Consider the following 21,795-nt stretch of genomic DNA (forward strand, 5'->3'; position numbering starts at 1 on the left):
ATGGAGAACGATAACCTGGGCCAAGTTTCAAGTAAGTGACGTTCCACACTTCCCCACTCTGCGCTTCATTTAAACTGTTCCTTCCACCTAGGATGCCCTAACCTTCCCCATTCCTCCCCAAGTCTCTTACTCATTCTTCAATACACAGCGAGGGTTAAACTGGGTCAGAGTGACAAGCAGGTTTTATCCTGTGTGATATTTCTCAACTACTGGTGGTGGCCATGTCAGTACTGGGAGACAAAGACAGATGGGGATAGAAAGAGCCGGGGAGAGGGAGGAGGGAGAAGCCTCGTGGGAGGAATACTGTGATGAACAGGAGGAGGGTCACAAATGCCACATAGCTGCGGTCTTTGAATGAAAGGATTTTAAACAAGTCACGTCAACACGGCACACCTCAGTTACTTCACCTGTAAAACAGATCATCTCGAGCTTACTGAGGAGCAAAAATGAGATGACATTTTTCTTTACAGCTCAAGCAAGTACCTGCCATATGCTCAGAAAATGCTGGTTCCCTTCTCCCTCTTTCCCTTGCCTCCATCTCACTGGGAAAGGTGGAGGAGTCATGAAAATCAGAATCAGAGTAAAAATAATGTGACATTTAAAGGATACACCCATCAGGCTGATCATCTCCCTGCAAGTGTTGATGTTGAATCCATCGAATTTGACGTCTGTTCCTAAATATTTAAATAGAAAAGAGGGGAGGGAATCACGATCATTTGAAGGCAGGGGAAATAATCTCCCTGGTAGGAAGCCACCAAGGACGCCAGCCAGAGTACGGAGCCAAATGTGAGCGCCACAAAAAGGAGAGAGCATGCCGGCGGGCTCCTGGGCAGGGCCCCCTGTGGGTGGTACAGGTGGGCACCAGCGTCGGGGTTCAGTGTCTGAACCCCAGCTTTGCTACTCACAAGCCACCGGGACTTCAGCAAACTAATATCTCTGAGCTTTGGTTTCTTTCTCCGTCAATAAGAACAGTACTTGCCCCCAAAGCTAATTGGGGATAAAATGAGATAATGTAAGTGAACTTCCTAGCACAGGGCTTGGTATATGGCAAGTTCTTAATAAACCAGCTAACTTTTTATTGGCTAGGTATTGTTCTAAGCACTGTACTTCTACTCCTCAAAATAACCCCATGTGGTAGATACTTTCATCCCTATTTTATAGATAAGGAAACTGAGGCTCAGAGAGGTTAAATAATTTGCTCAAGATCACACGACCCAGGCAGAGCTGGGATTTAAACGCAGGCCACCCGTCTCCATAGCCCAAGCTTTTAGCCATAACAGCCTCTCAAACAGCAGCTGTTATCCTTACTGCTAAATTGCAGGTATCTCCTGGGAGCTACAGCCATCCCTGGCTCCGTACTCACCTCGCCCTCACCTGAGCGCCAAGGCAGGAAGGAGCCAAAGACCCTGCAAATCCTCTCCTCTTCCCTGGGCTCTTTCTCTGCAAGGCAGGAGGGAGAGCGGGAGCGGGGCGGGCTGTCTCTGGGAACTTTCTGGAAGTTTTTTTTCAAATATTTTCGATCTGTGGTTAGTCAAATCTGCAGATGCACAACCCTCGGATATGGAAGACTGACTATACTCAAACTTCACTGTACTGAGCTGGATATCCTTGCTAATATACATTTGTAACAGAAAAGTGTTCAAACTTTCAGTTCTTAAAGTCGTAAGCATACCATTTCTCCACTTTTCTTTAGTATGTTAAGTGCTGAATTAATATTCTTACATAAATCATCAATTGCTTCCTCGTAGTTTTGCTTCTGTGCTGGCTTTGATAGTTTCCCTGTACTAAAACATAGTCAAACCTCACAGTTCCTGCTCAGGAGCCTGAAGATCTCAGCACAAAGGGAAGGGTTTCCCATTACACCGCTCCTGAGTCTTTGTGTGAGCGAATCAGGCTCAGAGAAAACAATTCACACTATAGAGTATTCATGAAACAACGGGCTGCCGGCCATCAGTGGATGGCACAAAAGGGCCTGAGAGTTTGGGTCTCTGTTCCCCGGAGAAAATATCACCTCGTGTGCTGCGGGAAACCAAAACAGAGCCATCATCAGAAAGGAACCTGTCACACCAGCCTTGGGCCAGCCCACAGGCCTGGGCAGCTGAGCACCACTGCCCTGCGGCCAGGCCTCAAGGGGACTGGATCCCCGGGCCCCAGCCCAGGGAGACTCAGGCACACGGACAGATGAGGAGACAGAGGGGGGCAAAATGACTCACTCATCTTCCCAGGGAGGTGAAGTGTGAAGAACAATAGCGTATTTCAATTCCACAAAAAACGTGCCAGGCTGATCTGAGTGTCCCCTATAACTCTAAATGTATTGGAGGGAAATTAAAAAGAAGTACTTAGCAGTTCATAAACATATGAAATACATTACCCAAGACACAGCGGGCAGAGAACCTGTGGAAGAAGGGTTTTAAGGGAATTCATGGAGAACAAGGTTCGAGGGAGGGAGGGAGGGAAGGAAGGAATGGCAGAAGCAATCGTGGCTAGCATTCACTGAGCTTCTGTTCCTGGCCAGAACTAGTTACAAATGCTTTCCCGTTAAATGCTTTTCTCATTTAATCCAAATAACCCCCAAAAGATGGGCCCTATTGTTATAATCCCTCAAGTGTCTGACGGACGGTGAATGATGTCACAGAAAATCCCCAGCAGAGAAGAGACTGGGCCCTAGGCCTGGCTGTGCCAATAACCAGCTGTGAAACCCACAACACACCCTCACTCTGGGCCTTCATCTCCACACCAGCAATTTAGAAAACCCGTAGGGCTCTCCAGTTCTACCGCTGCTAATCCAAAGCCCAGCCTGGGTGGACCACACACCTGAACCACAGGAACGGCCATCATGCTCCCAATATTCATTATGGCAAAAACATAACCAAAAAAACTTATTTTCAGGAGCAACTAAACCATCCGCGTATAACACTGGAAGCAGTAGCATCGGCACACTTGATGCTTCAGTACGTCACGACGACGTGCTGACTTACAGAGATAAGCGAGACAAAAGCATTGCTTTTGCCTGTTTATTGGACTATTTCTCGTTCTGCCCACATTTTCAGGGAGAAAAAATAAAGATGACTATTTCTCGCACATCATGTCCTATGACCCCACAGGCTCCCGGGTCCCGCCTGTCATTCACCTCTGCCTCTCCCACCCTGCCTGGCCCAGAGCCTCGAACACATAATAAAGGCTCCGTAGATGCTAGTTGAGTAAATGATCACCCCACCTCTTCTCTATTTATTCTTTTGATATTTATAGAGCAACCACTTAATAGCAGAGAGTTCTTCTAAACCGCACAGCGTTTGTTTGCCACTGCCAGGGCGGAGGAAGGGTTAAGTTAAAGGGGCAGCTCTCCAATCACTGCCAGTCCAGATGAATTTGTCAGCCTTCCTGTCTGCTGTTCCTCTTCACACCCTCTTTCCCCAGCATGCCCTGAACCTCAGCCCCTAGGGGTTTAAGACCAAAACTTCCAGAGAAAGGCACTCATAAGGAGCAAAAATCATTTGCCAGGCCCTTGAAAACGGCTTCCTTCTCTGCACCATTTCCATCAGGAGCTTGCTAGAGACTCACTCCCCAGCACTCTGTACTGAGCCTGTGATTTTTTTAACCCTTTCGGGTCATGAACCCATCTGAGGATCTGTGGACAGCGACACACCCTCTTCAGAGAAATGCACACACACGTCTTCAAACACATGCAGGGCCTGGGCAGGGACGGTTCCCAGACCTCCATAAGCCGGTTCACAGGTCCACAGGCACAAGGCCGCAACTCCTAGGCTATGGGGATCAGAGAGGGGAGGGGGAGCTAGGCCTCAGTTGACCTGGCACTGCCTTCTCGGTTGGTCTGGACGACACCTCTCCTTTAACCAAAAGGGATTAGGGTCTCATAACACAGGCCCCTCAAAACAGCACCACAACCCAGTCTGAATTCACAAATCATTCAGCTCTTCCATTTGTTTCAACTTAAAATATAAGAAGAAGGGGAAAAGAAAAGAACAGAGGAAATGTTTTGACTAGGAGAGAAAAAATTGCTCTATAAAAGATACTTCCGAAATGACTTAAAAACACAATCAAAGATAGCTTCCTGCTACTGTGCATGTTAACCCGTCACTTCCCCGCAGGCTAACTCCACATAATAATCCAATATTTACCCGACCTGAACCAGGGGTGGGCCCACCGGGTGGCCTGGGGAGCCATCTGCAATAGATTTTTTAGTGGTCATTTACACTTGCCACTGTAATGGAATAATGGGAGCGCCGAGCCGTAGATTGATTCGGTTAAAGCGAATATGATGGCCCTTTAATTTGGGAAACTCTGCAAATCTGAGCTTTCAGATCATCTCTGGACCCCACTGTCAGACTCTGTATGTGGTTTGTCTGTGTACAGCAAATCTTAAGAAATGTTTGGTGAATGACTTCATGAGATGCATGCATAAGTGAATGGCTTGTAAACCAGCCCCCTTAAATACACACACACACAAACACACACACACACGTAGGTTCACGTGGCTGTACCCTTGACTCATATTGCTTCTTCCTCCCCTTGTGCACCTAACTGCCACTATTCCTTCAGCACTCAGCTCTGCTATCATCTCCTCCTGGAAGCCTTCCCTGATCTCCCCTGGCTGGGATAAGAGCTCTGGATCCTCATAGTATCTTTCTATTAGAATTAACATTTGTCTTCCTTTGATATCTGCTAAGGACTGAATTATGCCCCCCCTCCAAATTCATATCTTGAAGTCCTAAACCCCAACATGCCTATATTTGGACACAGGGCCTATAAGGAGGTTAAATTAAACCTAGTAAGGTTAAATAAAGTCAGAAGGATGGGGCCCTAATCTAATAGGACTGGTGTCCTTATAAGAAAAGACACCAGAGTGCTCCCTTTCTTTCCCCCTCTGTCCATGCACACAAACCAAGGAAGGGCCATGTGAGGACACAGCTAGAAGGCGGCCATCTGCAAGCCAGGAAGAGAGCCCTCACCGGAAACCAACCCTGCTGGCACCTTGACCTTGGACTTCCAGCCTCCAGAACCGTGAGAAGATAAATTTCTGTTGTTTAAGCCACCCAGTCTGTGGTATTTTGTTACGGCAGCTCAAGCCGACTGACAACAGTACCAATGCACAGACACACGAGCTCCTTGAGGGCTGAGACCGTATCGTCTTCCTGTTTCTAGTCTTAGTACCTAATGTGGTCCTTGCACACAGTAAGTGATTAATAAATTCCTGTTGAGTAAATATAAGAGTGGATGGAGGTAAGAGGCTGCAAAGACCTCCTCCCTTTCTCACCCTCAGAATCTCAGAGCTATGTTTAAACCCCCTCAGGTCAGAGTAGGTAAAAAACGCAGACCCTCCAGGTGCTGTCACTCACTGAGGGAGAGGCAAGGTGGCTGCCTTCTAGCTGTGTCCTCACATGGCCCTTCCTTGGCTTGTGCGCAGGGACGCAGAGAGGGGAAGGAGAGGGAGCACTCTGGTGTCTCCTATAAGGACACCAGTCCTATTGGATTAGGGCTCCATCCTTCTGACTTCATTTAACCTTAATAGGTTTAATTTAACCTCCTTATAGGCCCTATGTCCAAATATAATCATGTTGGGGTTTAAGGGTTCAAGATATGAATTTAGGGGCATAATTCAGTTCAAGGCAAAGCCAGACGTCAACCCTCTCAGTGTCCTTCCTGCCAATTACTTGCAGCTGTTGGGGCCACCTGCCCAGATGTCAGATGCAAGAGGGAAGACACAGTTTAGAAATAATAAAATGCTCAACTCAACAACATCTTTTATTCATACGGGAGCAGGTCCTGGCTGCAGAGTCCTTTAACCCGTTGACCAAGCCACCAGTAAGGGACCACTAGCTACGTCGGCGGTGCTTTGCGAGATCACCAAGGGGAAAGCCTGGTGCCTGCCCTGAAAGAACCTGTAATCTAGTTGTGAGGTCTGAGTTAGGAAATATTCTCTGGGTCCTTGGTACCTTCATTAGTCAGTAGCCTCGTGTTTACTGAGTATCTAGAACCCGCAGAACATGGTCAGGTAAAAAAAGATTAATCAGCTATGGACCCTAGCTTTCAGGAGCTTTTATAAGTAAAAACAAAACAAATAATAATGATGAGGATAATGAGAAGAGTAGCAGTCAACACTTAATGAAATCTCATTATGAGCCAGGCACTGGTCTCCATGCTTTCCATATATTAACCTATCTATTCCTCACAACAGTTCTAGGACATGGGTTTTATTATCCCCATTTCACAGATGAGGAGACTGAGGCAGAGACAGATTAAGTAGTTTGTCTCACATATAAAGCAACCAAGGAGTAGAGCTGGGATTCAATCCCAGGGATCTGTCTCCAGACCCCTTGTCCTTAGTGACTAAAAGTGCCACATAGGTGACAGAGACCTTCTTTTCCCTCCTCCTTAGAAAGCGGGGCTGGACAGGGTGCAGTGTTTTCATAGGTTGATGACAGAATAAGAGGAGGCGCAGCCATGTAAAGCAGGTACACACCCAGGTGGAAGCAGGTGGGGGCCCTGGGGTGGCTTGCTCAGCCAGGTCCCCACTCAGTGCCCACTCTGTCCAGGCAAGCCCTATAGGTGGAGCCAAGGGGCTCTGTGCAAACCCCCTGGACCAACCATCTCCATGGTCCTCCCCCAGCTCAACAGTCTACGATTCCAGTGCCGTGACACTTCTGACAACAGAGAAGATATGCAGAGCTAAGGAAGCCAGAGATCATCCAAGAGTCTCAGAAGGTGTGGAAGGGAGATGTAAGCTGTCTCCTCGGGGATGGGAAGGCTCAGTGAAGGCAGAAAGAGGATGACGGGTAATGTTCCAGGCCCGGGTAAAGGCCAGCTGGAGGGCGATGAACCCTAACCCTAACCCTCACTTAGGGCAGAGCAAATGAACGGGTTCAGCAGATCCAGTTTGAATTTTGTCCCACCCTTGTTTTTCCACGTCCATGGGTCATCTTTAGTGCATCACCTTTCTTCTGGAACTTTTAACGAATATGTGGTCATCTGGCTCTTCAACTTGATGAGAGCAACTTTACATGTGTACCTTCATCCAGGAGCGATAGGGAAACAATAGAGTTTGCATGTAAATGGAAGGTCCAGGAGAAACGGGCTTGCTGCAGCCTCTTGCATTTCTGTGGAAGTTAGCTGATGCTCCATCACTGAGAACATGACGCAGTTTAGCAACAACATCGACACAGCAGGGACTAGAGAAAATGCCAAGTATTAGAAGACCAAGGCCCATGGGAGGTGAGATGCCACAAAGTGGAGGTAGAGACCTCCCCGGCTCTGCTTTTGATTAGAGCCTCTGGTAGCCACACGGCTGGAGGAAACCGAGAGAGAACAATGTGAACAGTAGCAGCAACAACAGACTCTCAGGAATCTGCCCTTGAGCGTGGCTGCGGTTCTCTGCCCAGGGCGCAAAGGCGATCCTCACAGAGACAGGGCAGGTTCACTCCCAGTTTTAGATCCTCTGTGTTTGGGGAGTCCCCAAAGAACTGGGTCTTCCTTCATCTGGAGGTGACAAAGGGCAAAAGCTCTGGGCTCATTACCATGTAAATGAAAACTACAAGGCAGATTTTCAGCAAAGCCGCTCTCAGGCGATAAATGCCCTGCTACCTCATTAAACCATGCAGGACCCTCTTCTATTAATTCAAAGCCCGCTGATTGGGCTGTCCTTTAAAGGGCTCCTTCCCCAAAATGAGACCCAGCATTCCAGGGTTGAGGACAGCTGGGGACCCGAGAGGCTGCTGCAGCAAGGCGCCCTTGGCGGCTAACAGGCTTTTTCCCGAAGGGCTCTGAGGATGGATCGCAAACGGGATTTCCAGGCATTCCCGCTAAGGACTAGGAGTCCCAAGGTCTCCAGCCCACAGACACCCAAAAGCAGCATCCCATCCGCAAAGCTATAAAGAGAGTCTGGAGGATTAGAGCCAGTATGCAGCTGGAGTTCGACGTAGATCAAGCACTTAGTGAGTCTCTGGATCCAGACGCGGCTCCCAATTCATGCTACTGTCCTACCTGAGCCCGGAGCTGCTGGCCCAGCGTGCCAGGATGCTTCCAGCAGAGAAATACCACGCAGGAGGAGGAGGAGGCGGAGAGGGACACGCGGAGCCCCCGCCTCGCTCCTGGACCTCTGAAGCACCTTTAATCCATCCCCTGCCTGCCTCACATGTTGAATTGCTTTTTCCTGGGGCATCTGTGAGCACACAAAAGGGGCTGACTGGGCTTGGGCCAACAGCTATTGAGAAGTTCCTCTCCGCGGTACAAGGACCTTCTCAATCTCCAGACGCGACCATTCACTGAAGGCGCCGGCAGCAGGGCTGGAGCACAGATTGGCACATTCCCCTTTGCAGCAAAAGAGCTCCTCCAGCTGCCTTGACATCGTGTCTGCATAAAATGAGCTTTCAGGGGGTCAGGACCCGCACGTGGGGAGGTGTTTCCGTGCTGTGCAGGGCATCTTCCTTTTGGATTTAGGAAAGCAAAAGGCAAAAATGGCCCTAGGCACAGTGGAGAAGTCTCCTTCCAGACCGGCAAGCCTAACTCTGTCTTGTATTTAGAAAACCCCTTGTCTTCTGACCCTGCCTCTTCCATACCTGCACATCCGGCCCCCTGCGGAGTGTAAAGGACCGAGCCTTGTTGCCCCTGATTTACAGATGAAGAAACCAAAGCATGGAGAGGTTAAGTGACTTGCTTCAGAGGTGACAGAGCTGGTCACAGGGGGTGGGGGTGACAGAGGGCTCTCTCTCTCTGACAATCGCACCTTTGAAGATTAACTGACAGCCTGAGAGGACTGAATCTTTGAAGGACCGGAGAACAGGGCTGCCAAAGGATTTGTGTAAGAAGGACGTGCAGCTGAAGCACGGAGCTCGTAAAATATCCCAGCCCCCCAGGAGTTCGGAGGAAGGGGCAACTGCGGGGAGGAGGTCCCCCAGGCAACCCTCACTGCACTCACGCACACCATCCCCTCTGCTCAACATCCCCAGGAGGGGGAACACACAAACACCACCTAGTGACCGTGTCCAGCTCTAGTTCTCGGGTTAGCTCCGTCCTCCCTGTGAAGGCTGGAAAAGACTGCGACACTTCTGCAGTCAAGCATCAAACATCTCTGTGCAGACCCTCCATCCTCCCAAACAGAGCCTTCCTCCCTCCTGCCCTGCTTTCCTTTCTGTCCGGTGGGTGTAGGCATCCCGAATTCAAAGTACTTAAACATCATCCTGATAATAACATAAGATTAAACCTCCTGCCCCCAAACAGAATGGGCCATCAACAGTCAGAATCAAGTTCTACTGTCGTTGTCACTGTTTGGTTATTATCACCACCAATACTGATTAGCAGCACAACTCCTCACCCTCCTTACTGGCTTCTCCTCTTGACATTTGAATGTGGATGTTTCCTGGGCTTCCTCCTCAAACCCTCTTCTACACTCTCCTCCTGGCAAAGTCATGCCCCTCCTGCAGCTCCTGCCACTTTTTTTTTGGCCACACCACGCAGCATATGGGATCTTAGTTCTCCGACCAGGGATCCAACCCGTGGCCCCTGCAATGGAAGCGTGGAGTCCTAACCACTGGACCACCAGGGGATTCTGATGCATAAATCTGAGTCTCCAGCTCTAATCTCTCTCCTGAGCACCTAACCGAGTTTTCCACTGCCTGATGGACAGATGGTGCCCGTCCATCAGGTGTCCCAAATGGGTGCCCTGCAGGCAATGCAAGTCTCCTAGTCCAAACTGAGCTCATTAGCTTCCCTCCAAATGACTGCTGCTGGGGCTCTGCTAACGGCTCTTCCTCCGTCCCCACATCCAGCCAGCTGTCTGGCCCCAGTTCCTCCTCCTTCTTCACCTATGTTACATGCATTTATTTCTCTGTAGTTAAAGCCCTCATCATGTCCCTCCTGGGCCAACGCAAGATTCTTCTAACTGGCCCGTGCTGGAATACAAGTTCCCTGAGGTCACAGCTGTTTTGCTCCCCACTGGATCCTCCACCAAGTCACAGTAAACCCTTCATGAGCAAAGATCTCTCTATCTCTCCTCCATCTTCACATTGCTAAAAAATTCTTCCCTAAAGCAAAGATCCAATCACGTCATGTCCCCGAAGACATATTCTGTAGGTCACCAGTTGACCTCAGTGTTCAAATTCCTACACATCATAATTAGCTGGGCATGTAGCCCCAACCTGCCTGTCCGGCCCCCTCCCTTGTGTCTTCTCAATCTATCTGCCCTTTACTAAGGCTGCCCTGGGCTAGTCCTTGTCTTTGGTACAGATTCTTTTCAATCTTAGTATCTGTATCCTCTCTCCTGGAGGGAAAAAAAAAAAAAGCACCTCTCAACCAACACTTTCTCTGCCTGGAAAATTATTTTATTGTTCAAGACTTAGCTCAAGTGTCCTCTTCTTTGGTAAGCCTCCCCCTGCTCCTCCTCCTTCCCCAGAGTCTCCAAGATACATCTCCACTATAGGACCTGCTATAGGAATTATGACAGTGAGTTCTCTACCGGGGCCAGGGCCCGGTGACCTCCTAGTGATTTCAATACCACACACCTGTCTCAGCCTGTGCCATCGGGTGTTATTATGTATTTGTAACACTATATTCCTTCAAAACAAATGAAACCCTTGGTAGGCTAACCCCAGCATGGTGAATGTAGCAAACATTCATTATTCATCATCAGTTTGTTAGTGATGACGTTGACACCTCAGATAGTTACGATACTTCCCCCTAGTCATGCATTTGATTCTCACAACAATCATGGGAGCCAGATGGTCCAAGTATTTCACAAATAATGAAACTGAGGCAGCAAATAGGTTACCATCACTTAGCCAGATGGTGACAATAGCAAGGAAAACTGACTCCAAAGTACTCCAAAGTACTCCTGAAAATGCATCCTTGGGTTTAGATTCTGACATTGAGACTCAGAGTCAGTTAACAGAGGCAGTGTAATAGCACAATTGAGAGCCTCTCCCAGGATTACGCCTCTAAACCTATCAAGTCTCTACAAAACAAGTAGATCCTGTTATTTCTGCCTGGAGAGAATCAGAATCTTCTGACTTTAAGTGTTAAAGGATTCTTCTACATACAGAGACTCTGAATTTGGAAACCAGCTAGATGAGCCACAATGTTGTACAACATCCAGGTTTTAAAGAATCCACGATAAGAATGGATTTTCTTTCTTTCCTAAAAGAATCTCTCTCTTGCTGCTTCACCCAATTCAATCACATATACCTTTTATAAATGCAATCAAACCAAAGAAATAAGGTCTTTTCTGTATTTTGTTACTCGGAGAAAAAAGGCGTCTTGAACACGAGTGACCCTCCTTGTTCGGCTCTGCTCCCTCACTGGTAATTCCAGGACATAAAAGTCACCAATTTCAAACAGAAACAGGAGATAACCAGGTCGAACTGTCATTTCCAGAAAACCTTACTCATCCTCTCTCTTGAAAAGGTCAGTTTATTGGGATAATGATGAAATGATTATTAACCAATCTTACTGGGCTCTGCAAGTCCTCTCACCTCTAAGGATAAAAATCCATTCCTGGAGACCAGGCATTCACTGGACGTGCTCACACTTGTGTACACCCATAGCCCCCTGCCCTCCTGGGGCTGCCTGTGGCTTTACCCCACGGTGAATTAATGCAGGCTCACCCACCACAGTGCTCCCAAGTTTACTGGCATCACCAGACAATGTCAAGAATTATTTTGTTTTACTTCTCTGATGTTCCCAGTTTACCTTGTTTCAGATTAATAAAGCAATTACAATACTCTCAATTAAGAAGCTATTTTACAATGCACTTTCTTTTTTTTTTTTTTTAGAAATTCACGTTCGTTTATTTATTTATTTATTTATTTATTTATTTATTTATTTATTTATTTATTTATGAATGACTGTGTTGAGTCTTTGTTTCTGCGCGAGGGCCCTCTCCAGCTGCGGCAAGTGGGTACCACTCTTCATCGCGGTGCGCGGGCCTCTCACCATCGCGGCCTCTCTTGTTGCGGAGCACAGGCTCCAGACGCGCAGGCTCAGTAACTGTGGCTCACGGGCCCAGTTGCTCCGTGGCACGCGGGATCTTCCCAGACCAGGGCTCGAACCCGTGTCCCCTGCATTGGCAGGCAGACTCTCAACCACTGCGCCACCAGGGAAGCCCCTACAATGCACTTTCAATTCCAGTTTGTGAGCAACTCACTTAATTATTTCTATTTGTTTTTCTTCCTGAGTGGATAATTTCTTCTGTCTTAGAATAGTAGAGCAATCTTTTTCTTAAAGAAGAAATACTGGGCCAAATTCTTCCTTAAAACTTGGTGTCTTCAGCTCATACCATCAAACATAAACATCTTCCTGGACAGTAAACAGAGCTCAGATCTCATCAAATATCAAACCTTATTCTTACTTCAAAGCTGTTGAAGGAACTTTTCGTCACCTTCATGATCCTCAGCTATAATTTTTCTTTTTATCTTTTGATATGTACTAATTAGATTATCATCTACATCGTATAACTGAAAAGACAGGTTTAAAGGCTGGCCCCGAACAACAAAGAAAAAAGAGTCTCGACCCATAGGCCTGGCTGCTTACCCGTCTTTGTCTATTTGTGGGACCTTAGGAGATCAACCTCCCAGAGAATGTTTCTTCAAATTAAAAAAAAAAAAAAAAAGAGAGAGAGAGAAAAATCAAAATCTCTTCATTTCACTGGGTTGTTAAGAAAATTAAAGGTGGTGATACATGTAAAAACACCTTGCAAACCATAACACTCTAAGCACATATTAGCTAAAGTTATTATTAGTGCTTGACAACATGGCATGGAAAAGGACCCCTCCAGGGAAGGTTATCTCATCGGGAACGATAAACAGGAGGGGATGGTGATGGCCTAACAGTCACTAAGGCTATCTCATTGGGGACAATAAACAGGAGGGGATGGTGATGGTCTGACAGTCACTAACGGAAGGCCCCAGAGACCAGCCATTTGTTTTCACACCCTTTGCTCCTCAGGACATGTAAGACTCAGAGCATATCTCATTCATTCTGACCCCCTTCCTCAGACAGTCACAAAGAGACTGGAATTGAAATAAAACACATCCTGATAGGTTCATGAGTTTCTAGCCCCTTCCCTTTCTCCATTTGGAGCTCAAGATTTAGGCACTGTGGCCCTCACTTTTTCTCGAGTTGAGAGATTCTGTTGCTGTTGTTGATTTGCTTATATATTTTCTGCTTCTGAGTCACAACACAAGAGTGCCCCTGGAGATGCAAATCAAAACCACAATGAAAAATCACCGTACACCTGTCAGAATGGCTATCATCAAAAAGATAACAAATATTGGGGCTTCCCTGGTGGCGCAGTGGTTGAGAATCTGCCTGCCAATGCAGGGGACACGGGTTCGGGCCCTGGTCTGGGAGGATCCCACATGCCGCGGAGCAACTGGGCCCGTGAGCCACAGCTACTGAGCCTGCGCGTCTGGAGCCTGTGCTCCGCAACAAGAGAGGCCCGCACACCGCGATGAAGAGTGGCCCCCACTAGCCACAACTAGAGGAAGCCCATGCACAGAAACGAAGACCCAACACAGCCAAAAATAAATAAATAAATAAATAACAAAGATAACAAATATTAATATATTAATAGTATAGCTCAGAGAACTCTTCTCAATACTCTGTAATGACCTACATGGGAAAAGAATCTAAAAAAGAGTGGATATGTGTATATGCATAACTGATTCACTTTGCTGTACAGCAGAAATTAATACAACATTTTTAATCAACTATAATCCAATAAACATTTTTTTTTAAAAAGCCAACAAATAATAAGCGTTGGTGAAGATGTAGAGAAAAGGGAACCCTTGCACACTGTTGGTGGGAATGTAGACTGGTGTAGCCACCATGGGAAACAGCACAGAGGTTCCTCAAAAAATTAAAAATAGAATTACCATATGATCCAGCTATTCCACTCCTGGGCATATATCCAAAGAAAATGAAAACACTAATTTGAAAAGATACATGCTCCCCCATGTTTATAGCAGCACTATTTACAATAGCCAAGATATGGAAGCAACCTTAATGTCCGTCAACAGATGAATGGATAAAGAAGATGTGGTATACACATACAACGGACTATTACTCAGCCATAAAAAAGAATGAAATTTTGCCATTTGGAACAACATGGATAAGCCTAGAGGATATTGTGCTTAGTGAAGTAAGTCAGACAGAGAGAGACAAACACTGCATGTTTTCACTTATATGTGGAATTTAAAAAATAAAACAAATGAGTATAACAAAACAGAAACACACACAGATACAGAGAACAAACAAGTGGTTACCAGTGAGGGGAGGGGCACAATAGGGGAAGGGGATTAAGAGGTACAAACTACTGTGTATAAAATAAATAAGAGGGACTTCCCTGGTGGTCCAGTGGTAAAGAATCCCCCTTACAAGGCAGGGGACACAGGTTTGACCCTGTGTCCCTGGTCAGGGAACTATGATCCCACACGCCTCGGGGCAACTAGACCCTTGCACCACAACTACTGAGCTCGCGTGTCTCAACTAGAGAGCCTGTGTGCTGCAAACTACAGAGCCCACGTGCCCTGGAGCCTGGGCACCGCAACTACAGAGAAGCCCGCGCGCCGCAAGGAAAGATCCCGCATGCCTCAACAAAGATCCCGCATGTCGCAACTAAGACCTGACGCAGCCAAAAATAAATAATAAAATAAATAAATAAATAATTTAAAAATAAAATAAAATAAATAAGATACAAGGATGCAATGTACAGCACAGGGAATATAGCCAACATTTTATAATAAACTTAAATGAAGTATAATCTTAAAAACTATCAAATCACTATGTTATACACCTGAAACGAATGTAACATTGTATATCAACTATACTTTAATTGAAAAAAAGAGTTCTCTTATTCCAAGGTGGGGCAGGCCACAGTTCCAAAATATTTGATAACTGTGGCTTAAAGAGAAATATTTGGGTTGAAATACAAAAAGCAAACAAATGCATTTAGAGATTAGCATTGCCATGCCTATGGAGAAAGTTGACAATTAAAAGGATAATATGGGTCACCATGCCTTACTATCGGGGTGACCCTGAGCAATAATATTTCCTACTTCGTAGAGCTGTCATGAGGATTAAATGAGTTAATATATGTAAATGTGGAGAAGAGCATTGGCACAGAGGAAGCACTGTCTAAAGGTTTGCCATTAGTATTGTTACAACAATTGACAAATTTTTATCAATCACTCAGGTGCTGGCCAATTTAAAACTTGTCCCCCCCCCCAAAAATAAAATAAAATAAATAAAACTTGTCCCATCTTTTTCCAATCTTCCATGGTTAGCAACAGTTGACAGTTTGTTCTTGTGAGAATGGACCAATAAATCAACAAAATGTTGTATCTGATCCACGAGAATATACACCGGATGCATCTGTCCTAAGTGCTGTGGTTGGTTTTGGCGAAATGCAACTGTGTTTATAAACACATTAGAAAACCTATTTTTCCGCCCCTTTCTTTCCCTCAATTCAGAGACAATGATCCCAATGACCTCTTTAGACATATTGTTACTAAGTGTGGTTGTTTCAATTATCAAACACCAAATGAGCTTGCAAAATAAGACAAGGATAAAAGAAGTCTGGAAAAATCACCTTCCTCTTCAGTATCAATAAATAACACTAAATTTTCAATTGAATTAAAAATGTACATGAAGAAAACAGTTTGATGCAACCTTCTGCATTCAAACTTTCGAGAAGAAACCAGCCCTTACTTGTCAGTTTCCTAAGGATCAAGGACTACATTCCCTTATCTTCATATCCCCAGGGCATGCAACAGACACTCTCAAAAGATGGATGCATAGATGGAAAAAACAGAGCTGCCTTTTACCCACATTGTTCAGAACCCATCAAATTCCTATAATCACAGAATTAAAGAATGTTAGTGATGTGGAAGGAATTGAGCTCAGGAGAAGTTACACAACTTGCCCAAAGCCACGTAGCTATTTAACAGCAGAGACTGAACTTGATCTATCACCCCTATAAAGAACGCAGGGCTCTCAAGCTGTACCAGAGCTTCCCAGCTAAGGGCAAGTCTCCGTGGCCTTTTGGAAGCTTTTGAAATATGCCTCTGACACCAGGGAAAGTGTCACATGGGTGCTTTTCTTCACGTATCTAATCAATATTTACTGCAGAGCAATCTTCACCTACACTCTTCGTTACTCTCAGGAATTAAAGAACCACTGACTCTCTCTCCAACTTGCCACTTCAGGCCTCTGAGATGAGAGATTCGCTACTTGTGGTATGAAATCCTTCTCCTGTCTCCCAAAGCTTTCCGATTTCACCTCGGGGATAAATCAAAAGCATTTCCATGCTGTTTATATTAGAGTGGCCTTTTGTTGAAGAAACATGCTTTATAATTTCAGGCGCTGGGACTTTTGTTTACAGACGGAATTAAGTACAGGTTGAAACTGTGGCTTTTAGACATAACACTGCAGGAGAAGCTTACGCTCTACCACGTAAGAAATCTTTCTCAAACTCCAAGAGACTGGCACCTCCAAATCAGTGAGCTGGGCAGACAGCATTTGTTCCTGCCTGCTGGCACACAGCTCAATGCTACGGCCACATGGCCCAAACAAGAGCTCCAGGAGCCTAAGCCAGCGGTACCAGTGCCACACCTCTGATGTGCAGACAGGGCAGCCCAACGGGGAGTGCCCTGGGTCAGAGACTTGGAAGCAGAGAAAGGAAACGGAGCATAGCTCAGATGATATTACGTTCCTGCTCTAAACCCTTCAGTGATTCCCACTGCCTGCTGTGCGACACTCAGAATCCTCACCGGGGCTTACAATTGGGTCCCAATCTATTCCTCCTCCTTACCTCCTGGTTCCCTGCAGGCCTACCATGTTCTAGATGATCCAGACTGTTCTATCTCCCTGAACAGTTCAATGACGTCACCACCTCCACACCTCTGCACAAGGTGCCTCTCCCCTGAGATGCTCCAACCACTCCCTCCCTCAGATCTCATCCTAAGTGCCACCTCTTCTCTAGAACCTTTCCTGAGTTCTCCTCCAACCTCCCAGGCCTCCCCCAAGTGGAAGTGGCCTCAATCGCCATGACACTCTTGCAGTCCTTTTGTAACCGCCCATGGTAATTATTTTCTAAACGGTGTGGCAGCAATTTGGGAATGTTTTTTCTTGCTGTCAGTCAGCATTAGCTGAGCATCTTCCGTGTGTCAGATGCTGTGTTGGGTGCCTGGGACATGAAAATAAATAAAGTCAAGGTTCTTGCCTTCAATGGGCTTATGCTCTAGTGGATGAGATGACACTAGGACAAAGAGTTATACCTAGTGCAGGGGGGAAATGAAATATGAGAGAGATGATGGCATTTTAAGTTGGGTCTGAAAGAGAAATGTGTTCACTGGGCAAAAAAATAGAGAGGGAGGAAGGGTTCTTCGAGGGAAAAAGAACATTATATACAGCAGTGCTTGTCACAGGTTTTACTGAATGAATAAAACAAAGGCCGGGAAGGTTAGCTCCTTCCTGATTGGTTAGCTCCCTGCTCACTACTGTCTACATTTACTGAGTGTGTTCACGACTCCCATCCCTCACAGCAACCCCGGAAGTTAGGCAGCACCATCCTCATTTTATGGATGAGAAAACTGAGGCTTCCAATGCCCAAAGCCCCAAAGCTGTCAAGTAGCAGAGCGTGGCCGGTGTTCCTGATACTATAAGGTTGTACTAATGAGTTCGCCTTCAAGGACCTAAATATAAAGCAAACTCAGCTCTCTTCCTCTGAGCCTGGGTGGACCACTCCGGGCAGCCCTCAAATACCCAAAAACCATCTCAGGGAACACATACTGCGAGGGAACAAGAGAGAAGCAGCCGAAGCTGTGCTGCGTGCAGATTCTGGCAACAGCGAGGCCCTGTGTCTCCCTATAAACCTGATGTTACTCCTCTCACGGTACATGGTTTTAGTGGCCCCAAATGTGGGCCCTCTGTCCTAAGATATAAACGGCAACCGGGAAAGAGCCATCCAAAAGTCACCTCAGGCCAACTCAGGCTCATTAAAGCTCCCTTAGGGCTCCGAGAATTGAATGGAACCTCTGGCTTTCTAGGAGAAAGCATTTCGTTTTTGACAGAGTTCTTTTCCCCCCTTTTCTTCATCTGATCATTTTCTCAATTTTTCCCTTTCACGTTCAGGCTTTTTCTGTAACTCTTGTATTGGGCACATGCCCTTCTAGTTTTTCCTCCTAGCTGGGACTATTATATCTTGCTATTGTCATGTTCCTTTTCCATTGAAAGCAATCAAAAATGAAAATCCACATTTCAGAACAGTGTCTATTAAATAGGCACCTTTTCATGGTTGGAAAAAAAAAAAAAAAAGAGCACTCTCTGAGGGCTGAGTTTCAGTTCTGTGTGTCACCTAAAGATTAGACACTTGGGTGAGACTTCTGCCTCTTCACAGGCCATTTGTATTTGGGTATTTGGGAGAGATGGTAGAAAGTCTGGAGTCAGAACCAACTTGTTCTAAGGAATTCGTCGTCGAAAGCATTGCTAATCAAAGTGTGGTCCTGGGACCAGTAGCAACTGCATCGCTTGTGAGCTTGTTGGGAACGGAGACTCTCAGGCTCACCCCAGACCAGCTGAACCAGAATCTGCCGTTTTGCAAGATCCCAAGTGATTCGTAAGTACATTAAAATTTTAGAAGCACTGGTCTAGAATTAAAAGGGATTTGCTTTAATGAAACCATCCTGTAGCCTCCACGTGGATTTCTTTCCGAAGAAAGAAATCTCTGTACAGTGAACTCCATAGAGCAACCTCCACCACCCTTTTCCACCCAAATTGTTTATTCATGGAAGAATTCTGAAATGATAAATCATCTTCCAGAAATCACACTCAGCCTGAGGGAGTTCCAGATGACACAAAGCTGATGGCCAGCCTTTCTGCGGCCTGTGGGAACTAAGAAGGGAGAGGTGATAGGCGACCCTCGTCCCGCCTCCTTTAAGGCCCTGGATCTTTTTGTTGATATCTTTGCCTCTCGGAAGAGGGGAGCGAAAGACGTGTTGTAAAACCGCACGGGTGACTAATGTGAGACTGAGGGGGCTGTGCTGTGTACTGAGCTCTGAGATCCTTGAGTGGGGGGATGCTCTGTAAACACAAATGGCAGAACCAAGGGCCAACCAAGTCCAGGCTGTGCTCAGACCTCACACTTCCAATAACAACAGTCAAGACACACACAGATGAACCCAGACTAACCTGTCATCTACACTGGAGAAAGGAACAGAGAGGATGGAGAATCACGTGCACCTGGTTTAAGGAAATGACAGCTAGAGCTGGAGGCAAGAAAAGAGAAGAGGGGAGGTGATGACCAGGCCCTGCTCGAGGCTGTCCTGCCCACCCGGTCCCACTCACCCTCCAAGTGGAGCTAAAGCTCACGGGCGGACAGAGGCTGTGACCAGAGCCCTGGCAGGCCACACAGGTGCTGGCCTGGCATCCCACTTGACCTTGTGCTCGATGAAGAGGACACCTGCCTCAGAGACATTTCTGTAAAAAAAGGGAGCACCAAAAAAGTTACCCCTTGTTGAAAAACCAAAACCGGGTCCCCCACCCAAAGTGAGTGTTTTCGCACTAATTCCGATAAATATGCACATCACAGGAAGCTCGTTTAGACTCCTGGCATCTCTCAGACCTCTAAGTGCAACACCTGGGTTATTGATTCCTCTGTGTTAAAGCCCAACTTGGTAGTGCCCTCCCCACCTCTACTAATTTTTCACCCATTATTTCCATCTTCACCTTTGAATTCTCTAAAACGGCAATATTTTAAAACACTAAAATGGTTTACTTGTATCAATCAATACCTGCTTTTCCACCAATTATAATTTATTTGTAGATTAACAGTTTTTCAGCTCCAGAAACATGATTCTGTCCTCTTAATATGCCCACATCAGCAAGCTCTCACAGGAAGTCTGGAATGGACAGCAAAGGGCAGTGGTGGCAGAAAGACCCTCAGGCTCTGAAATCCAGACAGGAATGCCATCCATCTTCCTCCACCACAACCAAAAGACAGCCCTCCCCCCCCCCCCAGAACCGAATGCATCAGAGATCAGCCGCCCCTGAGGACTGAGGCTCTGAATTTGATTTCAGCTAACTTCCACTTCACAGAAAAGCACTCGACTTTATTCCCCCTGTACCTCAGACCTGGATAAGCCAAGCAGTTCTCCAGAAACACATCTGAAGGAACACCTCTGCATCCCCTCCCCACCGCCAACATGCACGGGCATGCCTGAACACACCACCTCCCAAGGCAAAGAGAAAGTTAACTTTCAAATAAAGCTGTCCTGCAGCCAGTCTGGTCACATTTCCAGACCCTTCACATTCACAAAGGTGGTTCTTGCAACTCTGGCCTAAATCCAGAAGCTGAAAACTGACCTCTGCCTGCTGAGGGCACAGACCAGGGTCAAAGGTCCACAAACACACGTTCGCCACAAATACACCACTTTCTTTCTTTCTCTCTCTCTCTCTCTCTTTTGACCAAAGTGAGAATAATGGGCCAGGCTTATTGTCTTTCCTTCAGAGAAGCCAGGATGGGCGGCTGGTGGGAAGCTCCAGACAGAATGTGGGCCTGTGAATCTATACAGGCTCCACAGAGGAATTTTCTGGGAACTCCAGGGGTTTTGAGGAAGGGTGGTCTCAGGCTGGGACACAGGGGCTCCTCGGATTCTCGGGTACCCCAGAAGTCTGGGGTGTAGGGGGGGCGGAGTGGCAAGGCTATCCTGACAGCCAGGCGCCCCTTCCCTGCCGTCCCAGGCCCTCCCCGCCACGGCGGGGTCACTCACCGCCCGTGAGCTGTGCAGGGCCGAAGCACAGCGCCAGCTGAAACCACAGGATCACGGCCAAGAGTCTCTGGGGGGACTGAGGCTGCTGCTGCTCTAGAAATCCATCTCCATGGCTCGGGTTCATTCCACGATACATCTTTCATCCACAGAGGGCATCCGGCTTGCAAGAGTCTGCAACCAGGAGCGAACACGATGATACCCCAGGCTGCCGGGGCGCCGGGGGCCACGCTCCCCCTCCTCCGCCCTGGGACCGGGACCCCCGGCTTCCCCTGCTCCTTCCCCATTCCTCCCCCGCGCGGCCCCCGCCCCCTTTCCCACGGCGAGCTCCCCCCGCTTCTCCCCAGCGCGGGCTACACTGAGTAACAGCCGCCGCGGGATGCTGCGCGTGCGGGAGCGATGGAGGAGGGGAGGGAGGGCAGGGGTTAGCGCACATTGGCTCCGCGCCGGTCCCCCGGATTCAGCGGCTGTGACCACGACAGGAAAGTCTAAAGCCTTCCAGCCTCTCGGGGCTGAAAAAACACTTTTCCCCGGGCCTATACATTTCACTCTTAGGAATCTCACGAGGTGGCACCGGATCCCCCCAGCTACTTCTCTGGTTTTCCCCAGGATCGGGATGGGTCCTACTGCCCAGTCCCCAGTGAGATTTCTCTGCGCTGTCAAAAAATTCCTCCCTCGGGGAGCAGAGCCAGGCATCAACTCCCCCTCCTCGGCCTGCGAGCGCCTCCCCGGAATGGAAAGCCCCTTCCGGGGCTCTCGGTCTTACCTGTGGGTCTCATGAATGCAGCTTCCTTCCCTCCTCCGCCTCCTCCCCCCGCCAGTCTAACCCGCATCTGTGCGCGACCTCTGCTGCCGCCGCTGCGCGAGCGAGCGAGACGTTAAGCCTCGGCGGCGCCGGCGGCGCCCGGCTCCAGCTCCCCGCGCCTGCGCTCTCCCTCCCCAGGCTCCGGAGCGGACGCGTGAGGGAGTTGCGGGGGGAAGGACGACAGTCCGGTCGCGCGCCCCCGAGGAGGTACCCGCGCGC

General features: G+C 47.6%; 1 protein-coding gene across 12 annotated transcripts in view; it reads right to left on the reverse strand.

Moving 5' to 3' along the window:
• The window catches only part of LOC103015852 (cyclin-Y-like protein 1), a 311,035-nt gene that overhangs the window by 289,076 nt on the left and 164 nt on the right, over positions 1–21,795 (reverse strand). For 6 of the 12 annotated variants that reach the window (XM_057542003.1, XM_057542026.1, XM_057542032.1 and 3 more), the window contains exon 1: positions 20,775–21,073. In XM_057542003.1, the coding sequence (XP_057397986.1) occupies positions 20,775–21,058 (284 nt within the window). In that variant the 5' untranslated portion in view covers positions 21,059–21,073. Of the gene's footprint in view, positions 1–20,774; positions 21,074–21,205; positions 21,461–21,537; positions 21,667–21,795 lie in introns of those variants that run through there. The other 6 variants (XM_057542045.1, XM_057542013.1, XM_057542040.1 and 3 more) reach the window with 4 other exon arrangements.

This window comes from Balaenoptera acutorostrata, chromosome 1, assembly GCF_949987535.1.
Source record: "Balaenoptera acutorostrata chromosome 1, mBalAcu1.1, whole genome shotgun sequence".
Taxonomy (NCBI): domain Eukaryota; kingdom Metazoa; phylum Chordata; class Mammalia; order Artiodactyla; family Balaenopteridae; genus Balaenoptera; species Balaenoptera acutorostrata.